The sequence below is a fragment of the Hoplias malabaricus genome, chromosome 14 (assembly GCF_029633855.1).
Source record: "Hoplias malabaricus isolate fHopMal1 chromosome 14, fHopMal1.hap1, whole genome shotgun sequence".
NCBI classification, from domain to species: Eukaryota; Metazoa; Chordata; class Actinopteri; order Characiformes; family Erythrinidae; genus Hoplias; species Hoplias malabaricus.
This window is the reverse complement of record NC_089813.1, coordinates 23,538,101-23,561,916: the sequence shown is the minus strand read 5'-3', so window position 1 is coordinate 23,561,916 and position 23,816 is coordinate 23,538,101. Positions and strand designations below refer to the sequence as shown.

The window sequence follows — 23,816 nt, the reverse complement described above, 5'->3', positions numbered from 1 at the left end:
GGGTCTCTAGATGCCTCCTTATGTGTCCAGATGCTGATTCTCAGGCTTTTCAGAGAGAGCCCCTTAGTTTTTTCCCTATTTACTGAGCCAGGGCTGCCTATAAGCATTGGAGCTTCTTCCAGTGTCTAAACAAACCATAGATCTAGCAAAAGGTGAGGAAAAAGTGTATTGGAATAAAATTGAGAATATCTCCTTTAATATCTCGTGATCTGTGGTTGTATAATTTTTTTATTCAGGAATTGTTTCTATAGCTAGTTTGTAATATAATTGTTATTGCACCCAAAATAGTGCAATAGTTGTGCAGAATTTATTTGATATGTGCTGTAAACTACTAATTCACTTGGTTTTATGATGTCTTCAAGTGATCAGATACAGTATGATGGATATGATTACTGCCTCACCCAACATGTTATAACATCAGTTCTGACTCATAGTTTTCTGGGTACAAGGCAGAAAACTAGGCTTTACCCACTGCTTCAACCACACGCTAACATATTTAACCTCAATATTCTGAAGATGCATGAGTTATAGCTATGACCCCATGTAGCCTCGCTGTAATTTCTTTTAATAATTAAAAACCTTTTTAGTTTTTGTACACTACTGTACATGAGAGTTTATAGACAACAGGTTAGAAACAATGCAGTTTTACAGCACAAATGCATCATTATTTCAACAGAACTACTACGGTTTTGGGGTGACAATACAATAAAAAATATAAAAAAATGAAAGCCTTAAAAATTATTTAATAACTTCCCAGAAAATACCATTTAGCTGATGCATAAATACAGCTTCTTAGTATAACATTGGCATATTATTATCAGCTTATTAATGATTATATGCTTTATTAAGCCTTGAGGCATATAATATGTATACTTATAAATGGTTACATATAGATCTTTCACAATAGCCATTTTTTGTGATCATTTTTTGTGTATATTGTCCCAGATTTAATTGGGACAAACTATTTGTAACTTTCTGTAATATTAAGGCAGTTTTTTGCCACTGATCAAGGAAATATCATATCCTAATAATGCAGTTACACACCTATAAAGAGCAATAAACTTTAGCAAATATCTAGTTATTAAGAGTATTCAGACATCAGAATTGGTCATGTCCAAATATTGTACCATAAGTCAGTAATGTAATTATTGTAACAGGCCTAGTTACATTAGGCTTTTCTTATACTGACACCAAAAATTATACAACTTAACGACTGTTAAACAGTGCTTTCTGAATTTTATACAGTGCTGTAGATACTACAGACTACAGACAGTATGACAGTGTGTATTCCTCATGCGTTATCCATGCGAAGCAGAGGAATTGCTCATAGCTGCATGTGGCCTGGAGGCTCGGAGGGGCCTGGAGGGCAGAGCTCCAGCTGCAGGGAGAGAGTCATAGGTCTAACACACACATACACACTCACATGCATGACAGAGTAGTGGAGAGCTGGCATTGTGCCCCCCGAGTGCCCAGCTGGGAGAAACCACGGCAGACTGACAGCGAGCAGTGTGTGTGCGACTGTGTGTGTGTATGTGCAAGTGTGTGTGAGTGACAGAAGCTGCTGATTGGAATTGACGCGAGGACTGGATGTGTGTCACGTCTCTGACTGCTCATTTCACCCACTGCCTCAGAGACAGCAGAAGCACTTTACACTCTGTGTGTCATCCACAATAAAGCCCACTCTCCAGTGCACGTATGTAGTACCCCAAAGTCCCCCCAAACTATTCATTCAGCTGTTTTGTTTTGTACTCCTGAACACTCTCCAACCATGAGCTGCAGCTGTCGACAGGCTTACAAAGTTTTATATTGGTGTTGGAAAGAGATTTACAGATATTTCACACTCAGTTGAGGAGGTATTTATTTCACACTAGGAGATCAGTTTCTAGATGCTGAAATGGCTGAACTTATTTATCTGAATTAAAAACATGCTGTAAATATGTGTTACCGATACACTTCCTGTTCTCCGTCCTGCCTCTGACAACTACACCTCCCATAATTCATTTCTGTTTGAAAACACTGTCACATGTTAACAGCCACCCACAGGCTTCCAGAATTTCCTCACCTGAATTCTGATGAAAGAAACCTGTATTTAAACCCTGTATCACTCTAAGTTTTGACAGCTCTCCATGCTGCGCCCTGAGTGGTCCTTGCTCTTGTGGTTGTATTATTATTGACAACGGTTCCTTTTTAACCCTATAAGTGCCTATATATTACTAACCCCTATTCGCATTGTATCTGCAAGTGCCTGTTATGTGCTCTCAATGTTACAGGTACATTATTGTCACTAAGTGTTCAAACAGTGTAAATGTATTTTTAAAGGTACAGCCATGTTTTTTGCGTCCACTACAGTGTAAAATAAAAGAGTGCATAAAAAAAAAAATTGAGTGCATAAAAGTGGAGGTGAACACGTGCTTCTTTCGAGATGCATAAGGCCAACCCACCGCTTCTTTTCGAGACTGAGGCGCCAGATGAGAACGCAAAAGTGTCCACACGGCGAAAATCTCTCTCATCAGCTGACAGAGGCCTGTGTTAGTACTGTGAGCAGACAGATGTGGGAGAAGGGAAGCTGCCTTCTTCATCCAGAGAGAGAGAATCTAATTGTGCTCTCTAGGACCCTAGTACCTTGGAAGGCTGAAGGCTGGTTCGTGGCCTGGCACGGCACCCATGGCAACAGTAATGAGTGATGATGTAATTGCAGACAAAACATTTGCGTTAACACATTCAGCTCCTCTGGGTAAAGACCGGAGAAATTCTGGGTTACCGTGCATGTGTGAAAGGGGCTAGAATGAGATGGGGGAGCTGGATAAATTCCTGTGGCCACAGAAGTTATGAACCAGCCACTCAGGCATCACCAGGGATCAAAGCAGCCATCTTATGATAGAACCAACGTTTAGACCGCTGTGCCACACAGGAGCCAAAGACTGTTTTTGGTATACCATGGTGTGTGTATACTCAGGCCATGAGTCAAAAACAAATTGTAGATGCTTATGTATCAGTTTTAGCAGATGTGTAAAGTAACAGCCCACCTTTCTGTTATCAGTCACTTCTGGGCCTTATTCACTGCATCGTACCTACTCTCTACCCCCAGAAACGTATATAAAACACTGCCCCTCTAGTGGGAACCATGACATAACTATAACATCATTGTGTATTCAAGTGTTGTTGTTGTTTTCTGGGTCTAAACACAGATCTACGCCCCAGTTCCGACAGATCAGTGGAGTTTGCCCGTTGCTTGTTGCATCGCAGCTCTGCTGGAGTCTTTTGGTGGCCACCAATTAAAGGAATGTTTGAACCTCTTCAATAGGACACTGTCATTTCACAAGCAGCAATTTTGACTTGGATTACTGTAGCTTACACTCGTGAAAATAGAGCTGTTTCAAAAGTTCTTTGACCAATGCCATAGAAGAACCACTTTTAGTTCCATAAAAAACTATTTCTGGTAATACGTTTAAAAGGATAAGGACCCTTAAGATTGATCTTTTTTGTAAACCTTTTAAAAGGTTCTTCATACCCGTACACTCAACAGGATTGTTTCTAGAGCCAGCAGTGGTCCTACTATTGCAATGCTCAAAGAACCTTTGTAGCACCTTTATTTTTAAGAGTGTAGAGATTTTACAAACTCCTATTTGTGCTGGATGTCTGCATTTCATTGTGATTGGCCAATCTCTCGGCCCAGTCAGCACTGTGCGAGGTTCACACATCACTTTTTGTCCCTACTTGGTTTGCTTGGAGCCAGGAGAGAGCAAGTACTTAAAGTACCTCGTTCAAATTACCATTTACCAAATCTGTCTAATGTAAATTGTAAAGCATTTCTAGGTAGGCGCCATGCAAATGTAGTTTATTATTATTATATAATGATAAAATGTTGTATTTTGTAGTGTAATTGGGTGCCGTCTTTGTGGCAGCACGTTTTGATCTCACTGTGCGAATGACTAAGCCTGGAATAGAGAGCCTCTTTTGACGCTGTGCTACAGATTCCCCAGAAAACTACAACTGTTCCTTTTCCTCTTTGTAAATTTTGCATGGACCTGACACCTCTGCTCATTTCTGCTCATCATCATACATGAAAGCACACCTGCTCATCTGACCTCTTCCCCTCCACCGTTTAATCATTCTCTCCACTCTCGTTCATCAACCTCTTTTTCTTATTTTTCGGCACATGTAAGAGCATCAATCAGAGCTTCAGTGTCTGCACACGCCTCGTTTTTGCACCCCTCTGCACTTCTACAGTACACGCTCAGTGTAGTGTGTGTACAGTGGGGTGGTGGGAAATACTCAGTTACTGCACTTTGCTGCTAGTAATCCTGAAGGGTTTTCTCCTTTTCTTTTCCCAGTCGGTTGACTTACACTTTTTTATTGAAATATTCAGTATTATATGGTTGTACACCTGCTTATAATTAGAATCATTTGTCTTTGTTTAAGGATTAATATGGATGATTGGCTTTCAAACTCATCACACATCAGTCTTGTTCAGCATAATGTGCAATATACAAAAAATAAATAATAATAAAAATCAGCACCATTTTTCTATGTGGTATTTGAGCAAGATGCTATTTTTCCTTTTTATTTTGAAAGTTATTTCATGTACATTTCGAAACCTTAACATTTTTGAAAACATATAAATGAGAACAAATTTCCTTAGATTTATACATTTATACAATACACTAAGAACTCCTCTGGTATCAACAGTTTAATTTAGACCTTGGGTGACTATAATTCAAACAATTGTATAGTACCTTATGGTATGTACAGTAATGCAAGTGTGTGTGTGTGTGTGTGTGTGTGTGTGTGTGTGTGTGTGTGCGTGCACCAAGAAGTCTTTGAATTTAAAATAAAATGACACTGATGTTGTCCTTCATGTGTAGTCCACAATTAGCACTTGCCAAAACTCCCTTTATGTCCTCGCGCAGTCCGAAGGCAAACTCTTGCCTTCAGACCCATCATAACACACCTCAGTGTGAGCGCTCGGGCTAAAAACTGATGATTCACTATGATAATTGCATAATCACCAGTTGTGGTAATTATAATTGATGAGTGCATAATTGCTAATTGCTAGTCTTTATTGGAGCTTTTCTACCTCCGTCTCTCTCTGTTGCTCTCCCTTCTCTCTCTGCTTTTGTGCTGGTCTGTCTGTCTGTCTGAGTCTCTCTCTCTCTCTCTCTCTCTCTCTCTCTCTCTCTCTTTGTGTGTGTGTTTTTCTGCCTCTCCATTTTGTTCTCAGTGTCTTTAACACACTTTTCCCCAGTAAAGATGCCACCATTGATTTTTCTTCCTCAACCCACACACATGGGCCCCTCATGTACCACAACGCTCTCACTCCTTCTCTCTCTCTCTCACTCTCTCTCTCTCTCTCTCACTCTCACACACACACTCTCTCTCTCTATTTATCTTGCTTTCTCCTCTGCTCCTCTCTCTCCATCTTGCTCACTAACGCTGTTTTACCTTCCCTTGCTCTCTCTCTCTCTGTCACTTATTATATTTATCTTTATTTCTCTTTAGTCTCTCACTCTCTCCTTTACACTGTCTAGTTGGCCTTTTTTCTTTCTCTCTCTCTCTCTTTCTCTTATTCTATATTTATTTTCTTTGGTTTCCATCTTTTTTCTCACTCACTGCCTTGCTCTCTCTGTCTCTCTCACTCTCTCTCTCTCTCTCTCTCTCTCTCTCTCTCTCTCTCTCTCTCTCTCTCTCTCTCATCTGACTATTCCCATTAAGCAGAACTTGAATGAAGAATGGGATCAGGTCTTTAGCACTTTTCATTGTCATTCATTTGATTTTTCCCACTAATTGGAAATTAGAGGAAATGACTGCTGAGTGTGTTTTATGTAAAACTAATTATTCTTTTTCACTCCTTTGAAATTTGGCACATCCCAGCCTTCGGCGCTGTCGGAGGAAACAAGTGTTCCGAAGTCATCTGTCCTTTGAAGACAGAATTAGCGTGCACCTGAATTTACAGTGGGGCTTTGTGCCCTCACAAAATGCAGGGAAGAGTCACTGTGATTTCCCCTTTAACACCAGTGTGAACACTGGCTCCCTAAATCCACCTTAACCTTTCAGTGTCTGGAGTCTGGAGTTGTTACTGTCATTGGCTATACTACTTAGATTTAACAGCACAGTTACACGCTTAATTACACAGTCATTTATATAATGAAATGCCTTTAATTATATGTGCAAAGGTTCGTCGACAACCCTTGTAAGAAGTAAATTCAGTTAGTCTGCAAAATTGCGCATGCTAAATGTTTGACTTCCTTAGAAAAACATTCAATATTATTTAGCTATTGAATAATCTGGATCAGCCTAAGGTCCCATTCAATGCAGAGTGTGGGATAGAGGGGTATTAATCTCTGAATTGGTGATAGAGCTCCATTTAATATATGCAGTATGTCAGAATAGCAATTGTTCCTAATCGCACATCCATGGTCCTAAATTTCATCATATTCTTAGAGAAATGTATCTGAAATTTAATATAAAGGCTTCACAGAGGAGTAGAAGCCATAACTGCACAAAAAATATAAAGTCCAAAAAATATTAACACTCTATCAGCAGGTTTGGTCGTTCACTTCTAAAGCTGCATTCAGAATATTTCACTCGTTCACTTTTCACTATGTTCCATTTGCTAGGGGGCGATCAAAACACTTTTTTCGAGAACCAATTTAGAAGTTCATAAATAAAGCATAGGACATTTGTCTAAGGCATATATCATATTCTCTTGCATAAACAAATCAAACACGATGGTGAGGTAACTAATAAGTGCTATTAAATTCACAGAGCATTGGTATTGCTCTAATTAAACTTTGCATCTGTTTTAATTTGTAAAAAAACTGGTGTCTTGTGGGTCTTTGTATTTCTACCACTCTAAGATTCTCTGTCGATTGTAAGTTATCACCACAATGCATTAAGATATACAGCGGACATTCTAGTGAACATCACCAGTATACTGCTTTTGCAATGCAATGTGGATTTAATAATGTGTTCGATATAGAAATATATAAGGAGTGAAGAGAACCTCTGAGATTTCCAACATCACTACAAAATGGCGGACCCTTTTAAATGGAAATATAATCAGGAAAATGCTCTGTCTATTTACTTTTGTCAGGGTAACGAGAGTTACAGAGCAAATTATGAAGAGTGTTCCTAAAGAGAGATGTTTTTCAAATGTCTGGGAGTCACTCGGTTCATCTTTTGGCAAGTGCAAGACTGTGCACATAACACAATATTCATAAATAAATCCAATTCATATTGGAATAAAAGATCTTGTCCTCTTAAAAAGTGTAAAGTTCCCCTGAAAGTGTAGAATCTGCACTTCCTGCATTTCCATTTTTTTCTGCTTTTTTTTCAATGAGAGGCAAGCGAAAAAAAATTAATATAAAATGCTAACATGGCTTTGTCATTAGTGGCAGTAATTGCGGCTCAGACCAGAGTTTAATGAATACGAACACTAAAAGAGGCCAGTGACATTTCCCTTTGAACCACAGTCGAAGACGTTTTAGTTCTGTATAGCCCAAGCAGAGTGATAAATTGTGTGGATGTCTGTGCATGGCATCACCTGTATGTGTTGAGCTCCAGGCAGATGGATTATGGGCTGTAATCTGGCTGGTTTGGTGGACCTGAGGTAATCCCAGGTGGATTAGAACTGGAGAGAAGAAGACTTCCAATAATATGCATGCATCCATATCAGGGGAGCTTTGATGAGAGAATGCACTGGGAGCGGATCTGCATACAAAGCTTGTGTGTGTGTGTTTAATGATTGATGTCTTGGCTGCTGGGCTCAGACAGGTTAATGGTGTGATTGTGGAGGTAATCTCTATGTTCTCTCGTTAGGAGATGATGAAGGACTGTGTGAGGTGGGTGTCAGTCTAAAGCGGAGTAAGCATGTAACTGCACTCTCTCTCTCTCTCTTTCTCTCTCACACACACACACACACACACACACACACAACAGCTATCGACATGCTCTGTGATTAGGAAAATGTTAATGGCAATATTGAGGATGATGATGATGATGAACACAAAAGCTCTGCATAAACAGGTCAATGCAAAATTTGGGTAGGCCTAGTTATATAACATGATTTGTTGAGTTTCTAAGTAGAAATATGTACACATCCTCCGGAGATAAAACGACAGCTTCCGAATCATTTTAACGTTTTACTGACTTTCACTAGGGAGAATACAGCCTTTTGTCATTGTTACTCAGGTCTCAGAACTGCAGAAACGTCATTATGTACCTTTTGGAGGAGGGCAGGGAACGTCCTAAAAGTCTTACCATTCACTGCGGAATCATGAATTTGCTCTTGCGCGCTAACCTCTTAAGGACGTTTTTCTTGAGAAACAGCAATGGTTTCTCTCTGGACTGAACTATTAGTTCCTGGGGTTTCCTGGCTCCACCCCATAATATGGACTTGAACATGAATGTGAACCTACTGTTTATTGTCATTAAACAGCAGAAAACAAAATTGTGCATCAGCATTTAACCATTTTAACCACACAAACACACTAGTGCATTAGGGGCATTGAACACACACACCTACACTGTGTCTGAAACTGTGCCCCATTTACTACATAGCACTTTCAGAATTTTGGGGTTCTGGCAGTTTGTAGTAGTGTCCGAAAACAGAGTCTGCAATTTTTAGTGCACTCCAACAGTCCCACAACACACCACAAAAAGTTGTGCACAACCCATGTACACTAGGAGATAGCAGATTCCCATAATCCACTGCGCTGTTTGATAAAAAAAAAATCCTGCATGATGTAGTAATTTCCCTGTAATAGTACACTATATAGTGAATTATATAGGGAATAGTGAATAGGAGCCATATCGAACCCTGGGCTAGTGCGGCAGGCAGCTATTCCAACGCGCAATGAAACAGTTGGGGTTTAGGTGATTTGTCCAAGCCCATTTTTCGAACCTTTAGGTGTCAGCTGTCCCAGCAGGGCCTTGGAATTACTCACACTTGCGACTACTCGTTGATTCTCCCTGTTCAACATTGGCATTGTCTAAGATTGTAGCTCAGGTTTGTTTATGTTCAGAAGGTCAGATATGTTTGAAGAGAAAGACAACTGCTTTGTACTTTTTTTTTTATTCACTTTTTGAATTACCATGGAAGCTCATTTGTAACTTGAATTTTTAAGTTTTGTAGCACTTTCAGTCTTTGTTTATTTTAAAGCAGTTAGTGCACTCCCAAATTTAAAATGGGTTCCTGAAACGGCAAAAATAAGTCAATATTATGCATCTCTGAAGCATGAATAAAGCAATATCCTCATCTCTTCATTGATCAAATGATTTTCAACATTTGGAGGGCTCTCTGAGCAGAGCAGAGAGGACGGCTAGGATGTTGAACCGAGCCACTTTGATTTTTACTCGTTTACTTACACCAGGTCTTCGTAAACACGTTATCCTGGTTTCCAGCGGGCAAATTGGAAATGATGACCTGTATTGAAGACCTACCAAATGGAGATATACTTGTATACATTTACATAATTTAGCAGATGCAAGCAGATATCCAGAGCAGCTTACAATTCTAATCATATTAAAAGTGTAGGCAATATGTTATTAGGGGTATTGCCCAAGAAATCTTACTGGTGTAGTGTGATGTGCTGACCTGTGCAGGTATTTGAACCTCAGACTTCTGTATAATAAGCAGTAGTGTTAACCACCACACTACACCAACCACGTTGTTTGCCGTGTCTGTAACTGTCGATAACAGACAACATGATCAAAGTTCAAATGAAGAGTTCATTTCAGATATAACTGTATTTTTAAGTGTTTGAAGAGGGTCTACCGTAGAATTTTCTCTTGTTGCTAGAACAGAATGATAGATTAAACTGATCAGCCTTTTGGAGTCTCCAAGTCATGTTAATATGTATCATCATCTCCTGGTGTCTGCATCACACGCAAGCGCACACACACATATTTACAGGGTTTTGTTTTTGTTCTCTGCATGTGGTATCTCATGTGCTGATGTAGCAAGTGAACATGATGTCCTGGAAAGAGAGCGAGAGAGATAGAGAGAGCAGAGGAAAAAAGACAGAGAAACACTATTGCTTTCAGACAGGCAAAGCAGGAGACTATTGTATCTGTATTGATTGGTGTAGTGCCTCTCCATTTTAACATGAACTCCATGAAGCAGCAGTGAGCCAGAGTGATGGCAAGCTCTTATCTTTAAGATATTTTAGTGAGCATGATGCTGGCATTATGAAACTCAAGGGACATTCTGGCCTTTACAGTAAACGGCTCTCTCCCATTCAGTTATAATCATTTACAGTTTCTTTTTAGGTCACTGTTGTTTATTAGAACATGGATTTATTTTTTTTTTTCATTTTTGTTTTGGTGTAATATTGCAGCAAAGGTTAATTATCCTTTCTTTTGTTTTTCTGCTTAATCATAGTATCACATTATTTAGTTTTAAGTGTATGTATATTTTATTGTCATTTGTATTTCTTAGTAATTGTACATGATCCTTTCAGTCATTTTTCAGATTCAGAACTGTGGCCTCTCTAAATCTGTAAAAACAAAACAAAAATAATAATAATAATAAAATAATCATTAAAACACTATATGGACAAATGTATTGGGACATCTACACATTACACCTACTGCAGAGTTTATGACATCCCTTTTTAATATGGAATTGGTCCCCCTTTAAAGGTAGTATTTTTACCTTAAATTTACAGATTCAAAATTATTGTAATGCTTACTCTTACATTTCTACTCTGGGCTTGGAACTGCCAAAACTGCACTGTGTATCTTTTGGTGGAAGGTAGGAAATTACCCCCGCCTCTCCCTGGAGCTATAACCTCTTCTGCAACTCGAAAGCCCCACTCTGCAAGTTCATGGGATTGGTTTCTCAGGTTTATGAAACGAGACTGACATTGATACTGGCTGAATGAATTCTCCAATATGAAACCCTGCAATTTCAAAGCAGAAATGCTCAGCCATGGTGCTGACTGCTTATTTTGTGCATGATGCATCTTTTAGCGCATAAAACACCATAAATATATGTTAACAAGGTAAAAATCAAAACTTGATTTTTTACTTTAATCTGCATTTTTCTCAAAATCATATTTGCAAAAAAATGCATTCATTAACTTCTATATGTTCATTCCTAACTGGATCATATAAAATGCTACAGAAATATTTCTTAATATTGTCTGACATAATTACCTGAAAAACATTGTGGTGTCTTGGTTAAACTGTAAAACAATTAGATTTCTAAAACTATGTAGATTGGTTTGACAATGAAATAATAAAATTTAAAGGCAACGAAACCATTTTTAGAGAGTTACTGTTCTCGCTGCATCATTTAAGGTGGAATGGTATGTTTAATTTAGAAGCCGACTTGTTTAAGTTTGAATTACCACAGAGACACATTTGTAACTTGAGCTGTTAAACTTTCTGTTTGCATTTACTTTCATGCATTTAGTGGTGTTTGGAGTCAGTTCCTTCTTAAGCAATGTAACTGAAACAAAAGTAAGTCAATATTACCCACCTATGGAGCAGTAATAGAACAACAACCTCCTATCTTTTCATCCTTTCCAATGTTTGGAGGAATCTCCACTGTCCAAATGCCTCCAGATGCCGTGTTGTAACAGCGCCTGAGCAGACAATGCAGGGAGAGAACTCCTGAGCTCTTTCGGATAGAGACATTTGTTTATTTCCCATTTACCGAGCCGAGGCTGCATACAAACACTGGACAGTTTTCAAGCACACAAACAGACCGAAGAGCTATGGCGAGGAAACGCTGAACTCTGGTCTCTGAATTTTATATAAAGTATTTAGGATTAAAATCCTGACTTAAATTTATCAGGAATTATTCCTTTAAATGATTCATACATAGTCTTGCCTCAAATGTTACATTTAGCTTAATCATAACATTAGTTATTTTTTAAAAACAAATTTTATTAGTTTCGTTTAATTTAAAAAATGACTGGAATGAATTAACTCGCCTGGTATTTATTTGTTAACTAGCTTCCCCTCAGCTGACTGTACATCCCTTTCCACTTAGATAATGCAGATTTCCACCAATGGAAGCCCTTAGCTTTTCCGCTCTTTAATGCTAGAGGCACAAAGTGGCCTCTGAAACAGTGGCATTGTGTGGTATGGGGCACTCTCGCCCACGTATCCACAGGCACAGGTGCCCTCTCCATGGGGCCAGGTGGCGGTCCATTCTGCTGCCCGCTCTCCCCCTAATGAACCCGTAATTGGTTTGCGGCCCCCGTGGAGAGGAGAATAGCAGGGTGACCGTTTGGTGGGAGAGAGTCTGCGCACAGGCTGACCTGCCTGCTCTCAGCTTTGTGCTCCAGAGCTCAGCCTCTCAAGCTACCTGTACTGCATTTCGGTGTTTATGTGGTTTCTATTTAGCCTCTGTGCTGCATGGAAGGGTTTGTTGGGTCGAGATATATGTTGAGAGGTTTTAAGTTTTGTGAAAAGCTTTAAAATGGATGTCAGTGAATTGGAAAAATAACAAATAGTACATTCAGGTTCTACTGATCAGAGAGGCCAGTATTATTGTCATATTCGTTTAGGTGGCCCTGGTCACTTACTTCAGCGTCTCCTCGTGTTTTATGCATCCGGTATTGTTTATGAAAATCTTTATTAAGTAAGTTATATGCAGGATATATATATATATATATATATATATATATATATATATATATATATACACTCAGAAGCCACATCAGGGTTTTCTGGGAATTTTGCATCGTAAATAAAATGCCTGTGTTCAGGCAGAAAGACCTCTGGTATAAGACACTAAAACCTTTTGCACCTTTTCACATCAAGCCACTGAGAATGATGATTGAGTTCTACATAAATTTTATTTTAAAGCATACTTCTGCAGCACTAGTTTTAGAATGTGCAGCGGTAGTCTAGTGGAGCAGACAACAAGCTCAATACCAAGGAGAAATTGAAAGTTCAGTGAAGAAGAGATTGTGTAGATGCTGAATGAAGTTCTTTCACACCAAAACGTTCTACTGGGACATAATTCAACTAAAAACACAGACTTGCGAGGGCATATTGCAGCATCTGGCTCTGAGATTTGAAACAGTGTTATTCTGTTGCTGCATTTTTTTTTTCAGCACATGTTCAAGGCTTGTGGTAATCACTGCTTCTGCTGCCACTGTTAAAGGAAGGCTCATTTGACATTTGAGACATGACTGCACATAGATGCCTTTAACTTTTCAGCTCTTAGTAAACTGAGAAGGGATCAGTTGTATGTCCATTTGTTTTCACATTTTGCATGATGCTCATCCAAAAGCTTCTTGATGAGGGAGAGGATTATGGGCCCTTATTCATCAAATTTATTTTCAATGTATTTTTGCAATGTATAATACTGGAAAAAATACATTGTCAAATTCTTGACATCTTCATATGACATGGAAACAAGTGGAGATTTGGATGCTGTTGATAAATCAGCTTAAATGAGAATTCAAGACACACTACAAGTGCTTCATTTACATGAGCATGCCCTAATTTAATGCTGATATGATAGTGATGAGAGAGGGAGAATACTGAGGATCCTGAGCCAGTAGCTGTGCTCAGAGGTGGAGTATAAAGGTCAAGCATTGAGTACAATGCTACTCCTGTTGACCAAACATTAAAGTGTTAAAATAATGACGACAATGTGTTGTATTTTTTTAGATTGTGTCATACACAAGGTGTTGGGGAAATCTGCATGCACTTATTTTATGTGTAATATGTGAAAAGTATAACATGTCTCCACTTTACTAATGTATTTGAGCTATATTTTCTTGATAAAACACTGACATTAGAAACTTTAATAATATTTAAATCCAAAAACATGCATATTGTCACTGTCCAAATAAAAACCATGTATCTCTTTACACTGTATACATATTTCAGGATGAATGGACCAATAACAAAGCTCCAAAACCACTTTTGGTTTTTTTTAAAACCAAAATTTATTTTACTTTAACTTCCATTCCAAGATACCATTTTGGAGATGCAATATTTTTCTTTGGGTAGCATCGATATGTAACATTTATTTAATATAATAATGCTCATAAACACAGCCCTCATAGAAAAATTATTAGTAGCATTGAATTCCATTGTGTCACTGTGATAAACATAACATGGAGAATTAACTTTCTGAATTGGACTGAAACTGATATACATATTAAATTATATCTGAAAAGCGTTGATTGGATTGTGTGGTGAATAGTATGAAAAGGGATTAACAGAGTATAAGATCTGAAATAAAAAAAAATCACAAAAATGCCTTCAGGTGTGTAGTTAATAATATTTCAGCTGCAGTGTATCTGTTACTTGAATAAAACAACAAAGACTGTTTGTGAGTGATTTGAGACTTTAGGATGGAAGTGTTATGTTGAGTGACCCCCTTCTCTGTGTTGCAGGTGGTTGCTTTGAGCCAGCGCAGTAAAGAAGCAGAGTCTGCATTTCTGGGAGTTTACAAACAGCTGATTGAAGCCCCAGGTGAGTCACCCACCTGCACGCACACACACACACACACACACGCACACACAAGCGAACATTAGCATTACCCCAGATGGACATCAAACCTCCGACACCCTTATTAGATGGACACTAGTGCTGGTGACCCAGCAAGAGGAGACCCCAGCACAAACATCACACTGAACATGTCATACTGAATATCCTGCTCTTTTCACACATGGAGATTTGAGCGCGAGGTGGAGTGTCCGGCTCTGCTGTACGGATGGGAGAGCGGAACTCGTTAGTCCTTCGCTGGGTGTATCGTTTCCGACTTGGGCTCCGTTTGATTGCAGTGGACTAATTAAAGCCCAGCTGGGGGATGTAGCGGCCTCCACCTGATGAGACCACTGGGGAAAGAGGAGGAGAAAGAGAGAATGCAAAAGACATGGAAAATGGATGAGATTGTGGGGTGTGTGTGTGTGTGCAGGGAAGGAAGAAAAAACTGGTTTAAAGCCATAGAAGGTGAGACAAAGCATGGTTAGAAAGCAGCGAGGACATCACAACGGCCGATGACAAGACCAGAACCTACTGTTTACAGATTCCATGAATAGGTGATGGAAACCGCTGCCAAAGAGATGGTGATAGAACGCCTGACTTTTAAAGGTCTCCTTGATGCGCCCTGCTCGAGATTGCGGCGTGCGCTCGGAATGAAGCGATTTCTTTTATAAGAAGTGTCGCTCTTTGAAGACTTATTCGGCTCAAGTCTCTGACCTATCCCTCTGCTTATCAAGGGACCACGGTAATAGGGAGAGTGAACGAGCGCGTCGTGGCACCTGTATTTTTGGCCTCAACAAAAGGCATTTTTCATGCCATTCTGACTTAACAGGGCATTCTCTGGGAGGCCAGCACCCGGCCTCTTGAACAAGACATGTACAAGAGCCCTCGTAAATCATTTGTGTTGCGGAGTTACATTTGGAGAATAAAAATAAACTGCGGGAAACGAGCACCGAGGTCGGCGGATGACGCAAGAGAGCTTTAATTGCTTTGCCGCACTGAAAATGAATTAGATGAGGCAAAGACTTTCTGCATATTTTGCAAAATATATGGATAAATTTAAGCTTTGGGATAAATGTTGTATTCTTATACGGAAGATGAAAATACTTGATCATGTTTCTAGGTTACATCAGGTCATCCTTGGTCACTATGTAACAGTAAGTTCCTTCAGGTTCTTGTGGTAAAGACCACGTTCAAGATTGTAATCAAAAAACACTTTTTATAAAATTCAGAAGGTTTTTCTTCACCTTTTGCTAGTTCTGCAGTCTGTTTGTGCGCTGGAAACCAGTCTGATGGGTTTATAAAGCCCCAATGTCTGTAAATTAGTAAAAAAAAAAAAAAAAACTCTGTCTAGTATGCTAGGTTTCTGGCTCTCTCTCTCTCACAATCTCTGCTTATTTCAGAGGCATCTGGAGTTTTCACCTTTTGCTAGTTCTGCAGTCTGTTTATGTGCTGGAAACCAGTCTGATGGGTTTAAAAACCACCAATGTCTGTAAATTAGTAAAAAAAAAAAAACTGTCTGTCTGGTGTGCTAGGTTTCTGTCTATCTCTCACTCACTCTCTGTTTATTTCAGAGGCATCTGGAGTTTTTTAGATAGTGGAGAGAACTCCAAATGTTGAACAGCACAAAGTAAAATGAGGATATTGTTCTATTTCTGCTCCATAGGTGGGCAGTATTTTTTGCTGTTTAGGATCGCTTAGTGGAAAGTCTCCAAACTCAGAAGACGGCTAACTGCATTACCAAAATTGCTACAAAACCGCATGACATGAGTCTCTGTTGATGTGAATTCAAACAGTAAATAAAAACTTCATCCACGTACCACTCAAACCCACCGTTCCATATATGTATATATTCAGATTCAGATCATGTCTGAGACTAATGAAATGTCATCCTAATGTCACCTTTTCTGCAGATTGGCTCCAGATTTGTTGACGGTTTAGAGGATGTCACTAAGCAATCAATTACATAATACAAATATATATTCAGATGTCTTGCAGAATCAACATATTCAATGACACCAACTGGTGTAAGTTTGTAAGTGTGTAAATATGGCGGCATGGTGGTTGCTGTCTCACAGCTCCAGGGTCCTGGGGTTGTGGTTTCGAGTCCCGCTCCAGGTGACTGTCTGTGAGGATCAGAGGTGGGTAGAGTAGACAAAAGTTGTACTCAAGTAAGAATATTGTTACTTTAGAATATGACTCAAGTAAAAAGTAGTCACCAAAGTAATTACTTGAGTAAGAGTGAAAAGTGCTAAGTGAAAAAGCTACTCAAGTACTGAGTAACTGCAGAGTAACCTCTTTGTTTAATAATCAGGACGTCAAATAATAATGCATAAAAATATAAAACAGCAATGGACAAATTCAGAGCCAGAGAATATCCCCAAAACAACTAAAACAATAATAAATTAAATCTTTCAAAGTAGCACAAATGAAATTCAGCCACAATAACTTAATATCAAAACATCGGGCTCAATATGTAGAGGTAACAGGGAAAAGAACAAGAAGAAAAAATCAGTTTGTACGTAAGTTTATGTAAACCATAAATAAATTGTGTGTGTTTGTGTGTGTTCACTAACAAAACAATGGGCTCAATAGGCAGAGGTGACGTTGTCTCTAAAATTGTACTGAGCTTCTGTGCTTTTCTGTCTGTGGGGATTTTGTGTGCAGTCATGTGACGGCTTGGCTCTGTTTGATTGGTGAAACGGAGTCAAACGTTGCTAGTGGCTACATTTGATTGGTGAGATGCAGTCATGTGACAGAGCCTCTGTTGGAAGTCTCGACAAAACAAAACAAAGATTTGTGCAATGGGCGGATGGATAAAAATAAGTAGCGAGCAGAATGTAGCTCAATGTAACGGTGTAAAATTACTGCTTCTTTCTCACAAATATACTCAAGTAAAATTAAAATGTATGCTGCATTAAAACTACTTTTATAAGTACAATTTATCCAAAAAGTTACTCAAGTCAATGTAACAGAGTAAATGTAGTGTGCTACTTCCTGTGTCTGCACTGGTTTCCTCCGAGTGCTCCGGTTTCCTCTCACGGTCCAAAACACACATTGACGGATAGGCGGATTGGCGTTAGGCTGCTTTAAGCTTCTTTCATACAATGACTTGTAGATGTTAATGAACCTGAATGAGGGTGGTGTGAGGGGTTCCAGAAGCAGTTATATTTTAGTGCTGGAGAGCCTAAATACAGGTGCAGTGGAGATTATATCTAGATATAAAAAAATTGTAGATATTATATCCACTCCATTCGTATTTAATTAATATCTAGATATTAAAATCTAACTAAATAAATATCTAGATATTAAAAATTTTGGACACTGTGACATGTTGTGTTTTATCCCGTAGTTTTGAGATAAGACTGTTAAGACCATGATTTGTTTGAGACAGCTGCTCTCCCTCAGCCAGAGGAAGGGGCAGATACTCCACTGCTCCTAAACAGAGAATGCACTTATCATTGGTCCTCACTTTTATTAACTCAATCAGCAGCCAGAGTTAGCTGTCCATCATTTAGTGCTGCTGCCAATGGAGTCACAGTCCCGTCTACAGGGGTTTGTTTTGCAGCTACACTGAGAGAATCAGGTCAGTGCTGAAAAAATACATCTTATTTTAGCATGGTGCCATGAAGAAACTATGCTGAATTTCATTTCTTCCTCCACACATCTGTGATTACAATAAAGCTGACTGACTTTTAGAATCAAAGAAATTCTTTACACATGAACATATACTGAACAAATATATAAATGCACCACTTTTGTTTTTGCTCCCATTTTTCATGAGCTGACCTCAAAAATCTAAGACTTTTTCTATGCACACAAAAGACCTTTTTCTCTCAGATAGTGTTCACAAATTTGTGTAAATCTGTGTTAGTGAGCACTTCTCCTTTGCTGAGATAATCCATCCATCTCACAGGTGTGGCATATCAAGATGCTGATTAGGCAGCATTAATATTGCACATGATTAGTGCCTTAGGCTGGCCACAATACATTTTTTTCAGTTTATATTTTTGTACAGTGTAAAAAAACAAATAATATTAAAATATTTATATGAGCTGTTTGTGAAGACACTACTTGTTTATTCATTCATTATCTGTAACCAGTTATCCAGTTCAGGGTCACGGTGGGTCCAGAGCCTCCCTGGAATCATTGGGCGCAAGGCGGGAATACACCCTGGAGGGGGCGCCAGTCTTTCACAGAGCGACATTCACACCTACGGACACTTTTGAGTCACCAACCCACCTACCAACGTGTGTTTTTTGGACCGTGGGGGGAAACCGGAGCACCCGGAGGAAACCCACACGGACACGGGGAGAACACACCAACTCCTCACAGACAGTCACCCGGAGTGGGACTTCATCTCACAACCTCCAGGTCCCTGGAGCCGTGTGACTGCAACACTACCGGCTGCACCAGCGTGCCGCCCTACTGTTTGTTAACTTAATTATTATTAAAAAAAAGCAGCAGCTTGGATGCAGGCAATTTCTTTCTTAATGCAAGATATTCAGTGTCAAACAGATACACTGGTCTGATTTCAATAACTATAATATACCTTAAGTGTGCACTGTGTAACTACTATCTAGGAAGTAAGTATCGGATCGGGACTCGTTATCGGCAGATAATATTAAAAGACTCGTATTGGGATCGCTTACAAAAAATACTTGATCGCGACATCCCTAGCTGTTAGTAGTGCCTGTTATTATTGGCCAGTTGATTATCACTTGGGCTCTAGGAAGAAGTTAAGTGAAGCATTTCTTCATACACATTCGTGTGTGTGTGTATATGTATATATATGTATGTGTGTATATAAATATATATATATATATATATATATATATATATATATATATATATATATTTGTGTGTGTGTGTGTGTGTGTGTGTGTGTGTGTGTGTGTGTATGTGTAAAACAGAATTTGAGAGAATTGTTGATATTTTAGACAAAGACCTACTAAAGAGTGCCCGAGTCACTTCTGAACAAGTTACTATTTATGAAGGTCCATGGAGTACTGCGGTTCCTCTGCCTGTTCCACTTTCCTGTAAAGGACACGCTGAGCTTAGTGGAGCTTGTGTACAGTACAGAGGGGGACCCCCATGCAAACGCAGGCCAAGGTCTCCACTTCAAAGAGCCATGCAAATAGCCGTAAGCCTGGAGGCTCAGATGTGAACAAGGCCTTGTGATGAGAGCCTAACCTAGCTTCCGACCTGCCAGAGCACTGTCCCAACAACTAGAGGCATCTTTTCATCTGTATCGACCCCTGACGGAACACGCCATCTGCGTAGTGAGCCTGTTGTCTACCACAGCCTATTTATCAGTGCCGTTTTCTGGCTCTGTGCAAGGTCACCTCCTCTATGCATACACACACACACACACACCCCTGCTTGTGGGAAATGGAATGCTCCAGGTGCATTAAAGGACAGTAAACCTGGCTTTAGTCCCCATATAGTGCTCTTTACTCTAGATTGTGCATACACACAAAAGCACACACAAGCTTGCCTGCAGACACACACACACTCACACTGATGCCTTTTGCAGCAACAAACAGTCGACCTCATGTATTTTTAATCCACTGACAGACCCAATTATTCTTTACACGCCCAGCTCGTTAATCTTAATGCAGTTATTACTATTCTTCACCAGAAGTTCATCTTTCTCTCTCTTATTCCACCTGAAAGGGCTCTGCCCCCTCCTCTGTCTGTAAAAGCCTCAAAAGCAAAAACTTTATTCGCCAAACTGGAACAAATCTGAGTATAGTCATGTTAGGGCTGGGCAATTAATCAAAATCAACATTCTAAAGTCTAAAGAAGTTCAAATCAACTTCTAATTGACATAATCTTGTCTATATTGATTATATTAATTATTTCTATTCTGTTATATCCCCACTGTATGTTCATGTACTGTCCCTTTAAAACCACTCTACCAAGCTGTAGTCACCTGATTCTGTCCCTATATGCCACATGGAAGCAACCTTGAGGCCGACCGAGCGACTCAAGCAGTTTGTATCAAAGAGTCTAGTTTGGACGTACAGTGTTTTGACTATACTTAAGACGACACTCAACAAAAAGATGTCAAATGTAAACGCTGAGAAAAAAACCATTTCAATGATCAAAGCACAATCACACACCAAATATAAACAGTGCTCATAAAACAAGGGGAACAAGCTTCCAGCAACATTAGAAAAAATATTTCTCATATTTAACTGGAGTATATTTACAGTACAAGCCTCGTCACTGAAATATGAGGGTCAAAATTACAAAAACAAATTAATCGTTCATTAATCGTAATTGTGGTAAAGTGTATTCGTGATAGTGTAATTGTGATATTGATTTGCAGTCATATCGCCCAGCACTAGGTCACACGTATATACTTCACCCATCCATATGTATGGAATCATAAGTCTTGTTAAAGTTACGACCTGTGAGATTTGTGAAGTCAGTCAGTTTATCTTATTGTTCTACTGCTAACACAATGCTATTGGACAGCTGCCTGCTATTGGAGGAGAACACTAAATGCCCAGTTCTCTTATGTGATGCTCACATTGGTTAATATTTATGAGGGAGAGGGAGGGTCAAGTCAAAGCAAGGCCACGTTTCCTAGCCCTCAGTGGTACATATTTAGTACCTTTAGTTAGGGAACATAATTGTACCATATTCTGTTATAAATTTAGATTTTAAAATAATTCATACGCCCCATTTTATCTACTTGTATTCTCTTATGTTCCCTTATTTTACACAGTTCTGTAATGAAAGATTACAAATATTCACTTCTCCTTCTGAATGTAATGTACCTTTAAGGAACAAAACTTTCAGTCCAGTCCAGATGTTTTCACCACAGGGCTTAAAGTCTGATGTGCCTAAGTAGATTGTCTTTCATCAGGTTTTAGACACATTTAACAGTGCCCTGTTCAGTTGTTTAGACCATATCCATATTTTTTCTTGGCATGGGTGCCATAATGGGCACAGACAGTCTGGTTTCAGAAAGCAGCACTAATATATAAACAAATGGGAAAAACTGATGAATTTATCTCGTACACAGCTTTTTCCCTACACTGAAGAGGGTCTTATAACACTCAGAAACACAGAAGCCCACCACCCCTTTGTGTCAGGGGCATAACGGATCCTGTAGTGTAGCATAACTGGGAGAAAAAGACTGTTAAAATATGTTAGCCACATTAGCATTTTTTAATCATAGGATCTAATGGAAAACTGTGAGCATGCCAGAGTTTAATGCCTTTTCTTTGCTCTTTTGACCAGACCAAAGTGTGTTATTAATACACAGATCATATACAAGCTTCAGTAATCATCATATTTCGTTTGAGTTTTGTTTATTGTCTAAGAGACTACAGACATACAAAGAATATTCTTTTGTCTTATTCTTAATAATATGATCCAGCTGTCCCTGATTTTGGGAGGATGAAGTTTTTGGGAGGAAGTGTAAGTTTTATTGTAGGACACAGGGTCTTAATAAAATAAAGGTTTGTGCACTCACATAGTGCAATGTATGTTGAAAATATTGTATTGAGCTATAACATTCCTCCTGTATAAATAGTTTGTAATTGCTGTCTAGGGGCTCTGGTTACAGAAATGATGCTAATAAATGGGTCAGGGATCCATAGTTATATGTATTTTATATTTTAACATTAAAAGTGTTAGCAGAAAAAATAAAACAATTTAAATATGGCCGTTTTTATTTGAGTTGCGTGTTAAGTTTTAAGCCGGTCTCCAGTATGGCAGCTACTCTTCACTGTGACGTCAGCTGCAACCCATGGATAACCTGGGTTTGTGAACAAGCCATTGGTCTATGATGGGGTTCACTTTGAATTCCTTCCTTTGTGACTCATGTAGTGACTCCTTTCAGACTTTTTGGGGGGCTCCACCTGCTGGAGCCAAGAGGTCTCTACAGAACTTCATGAAAGGGAACCACTGCTGTGCCTCTTCACGGTTAGGATAACATACACTTGAATGGTCTTCTTTTTTGCCTTGTAGACTAACCAGCCTAACTCTTGACTGGCTAACACCAAGTGTACTTAAATGGCACACCAGAACTGTCCCTTCAGGCAGGTGTTCAGGAGGGGGCCCCAATTTCTACAATGGCTGAGGCAGTTCTATCAAAACATTTAGTAATACTTCCACATTGTCCTGAGGCATCGCTGCGGCCATAGAGATGAAACTGCTGGGTGGGAGACAAGGGCAGCCCGGGGAGGGGGAAAAAGAGGCTCTTCAACATGGCTCCGACTTGCTCTGTACATCATTAATATTTGAAAATATGTCATCTTGCCAACAGTGAAGGTAGAGTTCAGGGGAAAATTTTTTTGTTTCCAGAAAACAAAAATAAGAAAGGTCTTGGCTGTTCATCTTAATGTTCTGCTCATACATTAAGGCATATCTAAGGCTTTTTTTGTAGATTCCTATCAATTGTCCAAAATCTGAAATTGCACTACTTTTGCATATTAGATTCACTGAATTCAAATTTAAAAACTTATGTTCATATTATTAATATGCAAAAAAAAAAAAAAAACAACTCAGCGACTGGGGTGGCGCCCTGCCTCCAAGTGTGATGGGTCAAAATGTATCCTGCTGAAATCTGGAATCAGTTATTTAGATGCATTTAAAAGTTAATTTTAAATGCACTGGACATATAGCAAATGTAATGTGTCCTAACATAAGTGATGACCATTAGAGAGTTCTTTACATTTACAACCTTTACAGGAATGCAGACTACACCGTCAGAAAACCTGTCACAGTGGTGGTACCCTCAGTTGTACATATTCAGAACCTTTTTAGGGGACTTAATTGTACCATGTTCTATTATAATTGTAGATTTAAAAATTCATTTCATTCCACCCATTTCATCTCCAGGACTTATTTTATTTTACACAGTTCTGTAATAAAAGCTTACAAATATTCCCCTCTCCTTCTGCAGATGAGAATGTAATGTACATTTAGGGAACTTTAGTGGACTTTAAAACCACTGTTTTACCTTTTAAAGGTACATGTCCCCTCATGAAGCTGCAGCCGCAGCCTCCAATGTCCCGCCCCCAAACTGAAATCAAGATTTTAATTGGTTATGCCAAGTCAGACTGTTGGCCAGTTCATACCTATAGGTCAGTGCTAGGAGCAATTCTGGAGTAGTTCAAGGGAGTTTTTCTTTTCCTAATATCTCACTTAAACAGAACCAAGAAAGTGGTGGGGCCTCACCCCAGAACTTCGACAAGTGGTAGGTCAAATGGAGGGCTGAGTTCAAACAGAAGATTAATGAAGGTTAATTAAATATTTACAGAACACTAGGTATGAGTTTGTTTGTTTGTTTGTTTATTTATTTATTTATTTTATTTTATTTTATTTTATTTTATTTTATT

At 39.0% G+C, this 23,816-nt stretch overlaps 1 protein-coding gene across 3 annotated transcripts in view; it reads left to right on the top strand.

The window, feature by feature from the left end:
- LOC136666160 (homeobox protein cut-like 2) overlaps positions 1-23,816 on the top strand; it is a 220,017-nt gene that overhangs the window by 140,573 nt on the left and 55,628 nt on the right. For all 3 annotated transcript variants that reach the window (XM_066644204.1, XM_066644205.1, XM_066644206.1), the window contains one exon: positions 14,367-14,445. In XM_066644204.1, coding sequence (XP_066500301.1) covers positions 14,367-14,445 — 79 coding nt within the window. The remainder of the gene's footprint in view (positions 1-14,366; positions 14,446-23,816) is intronic.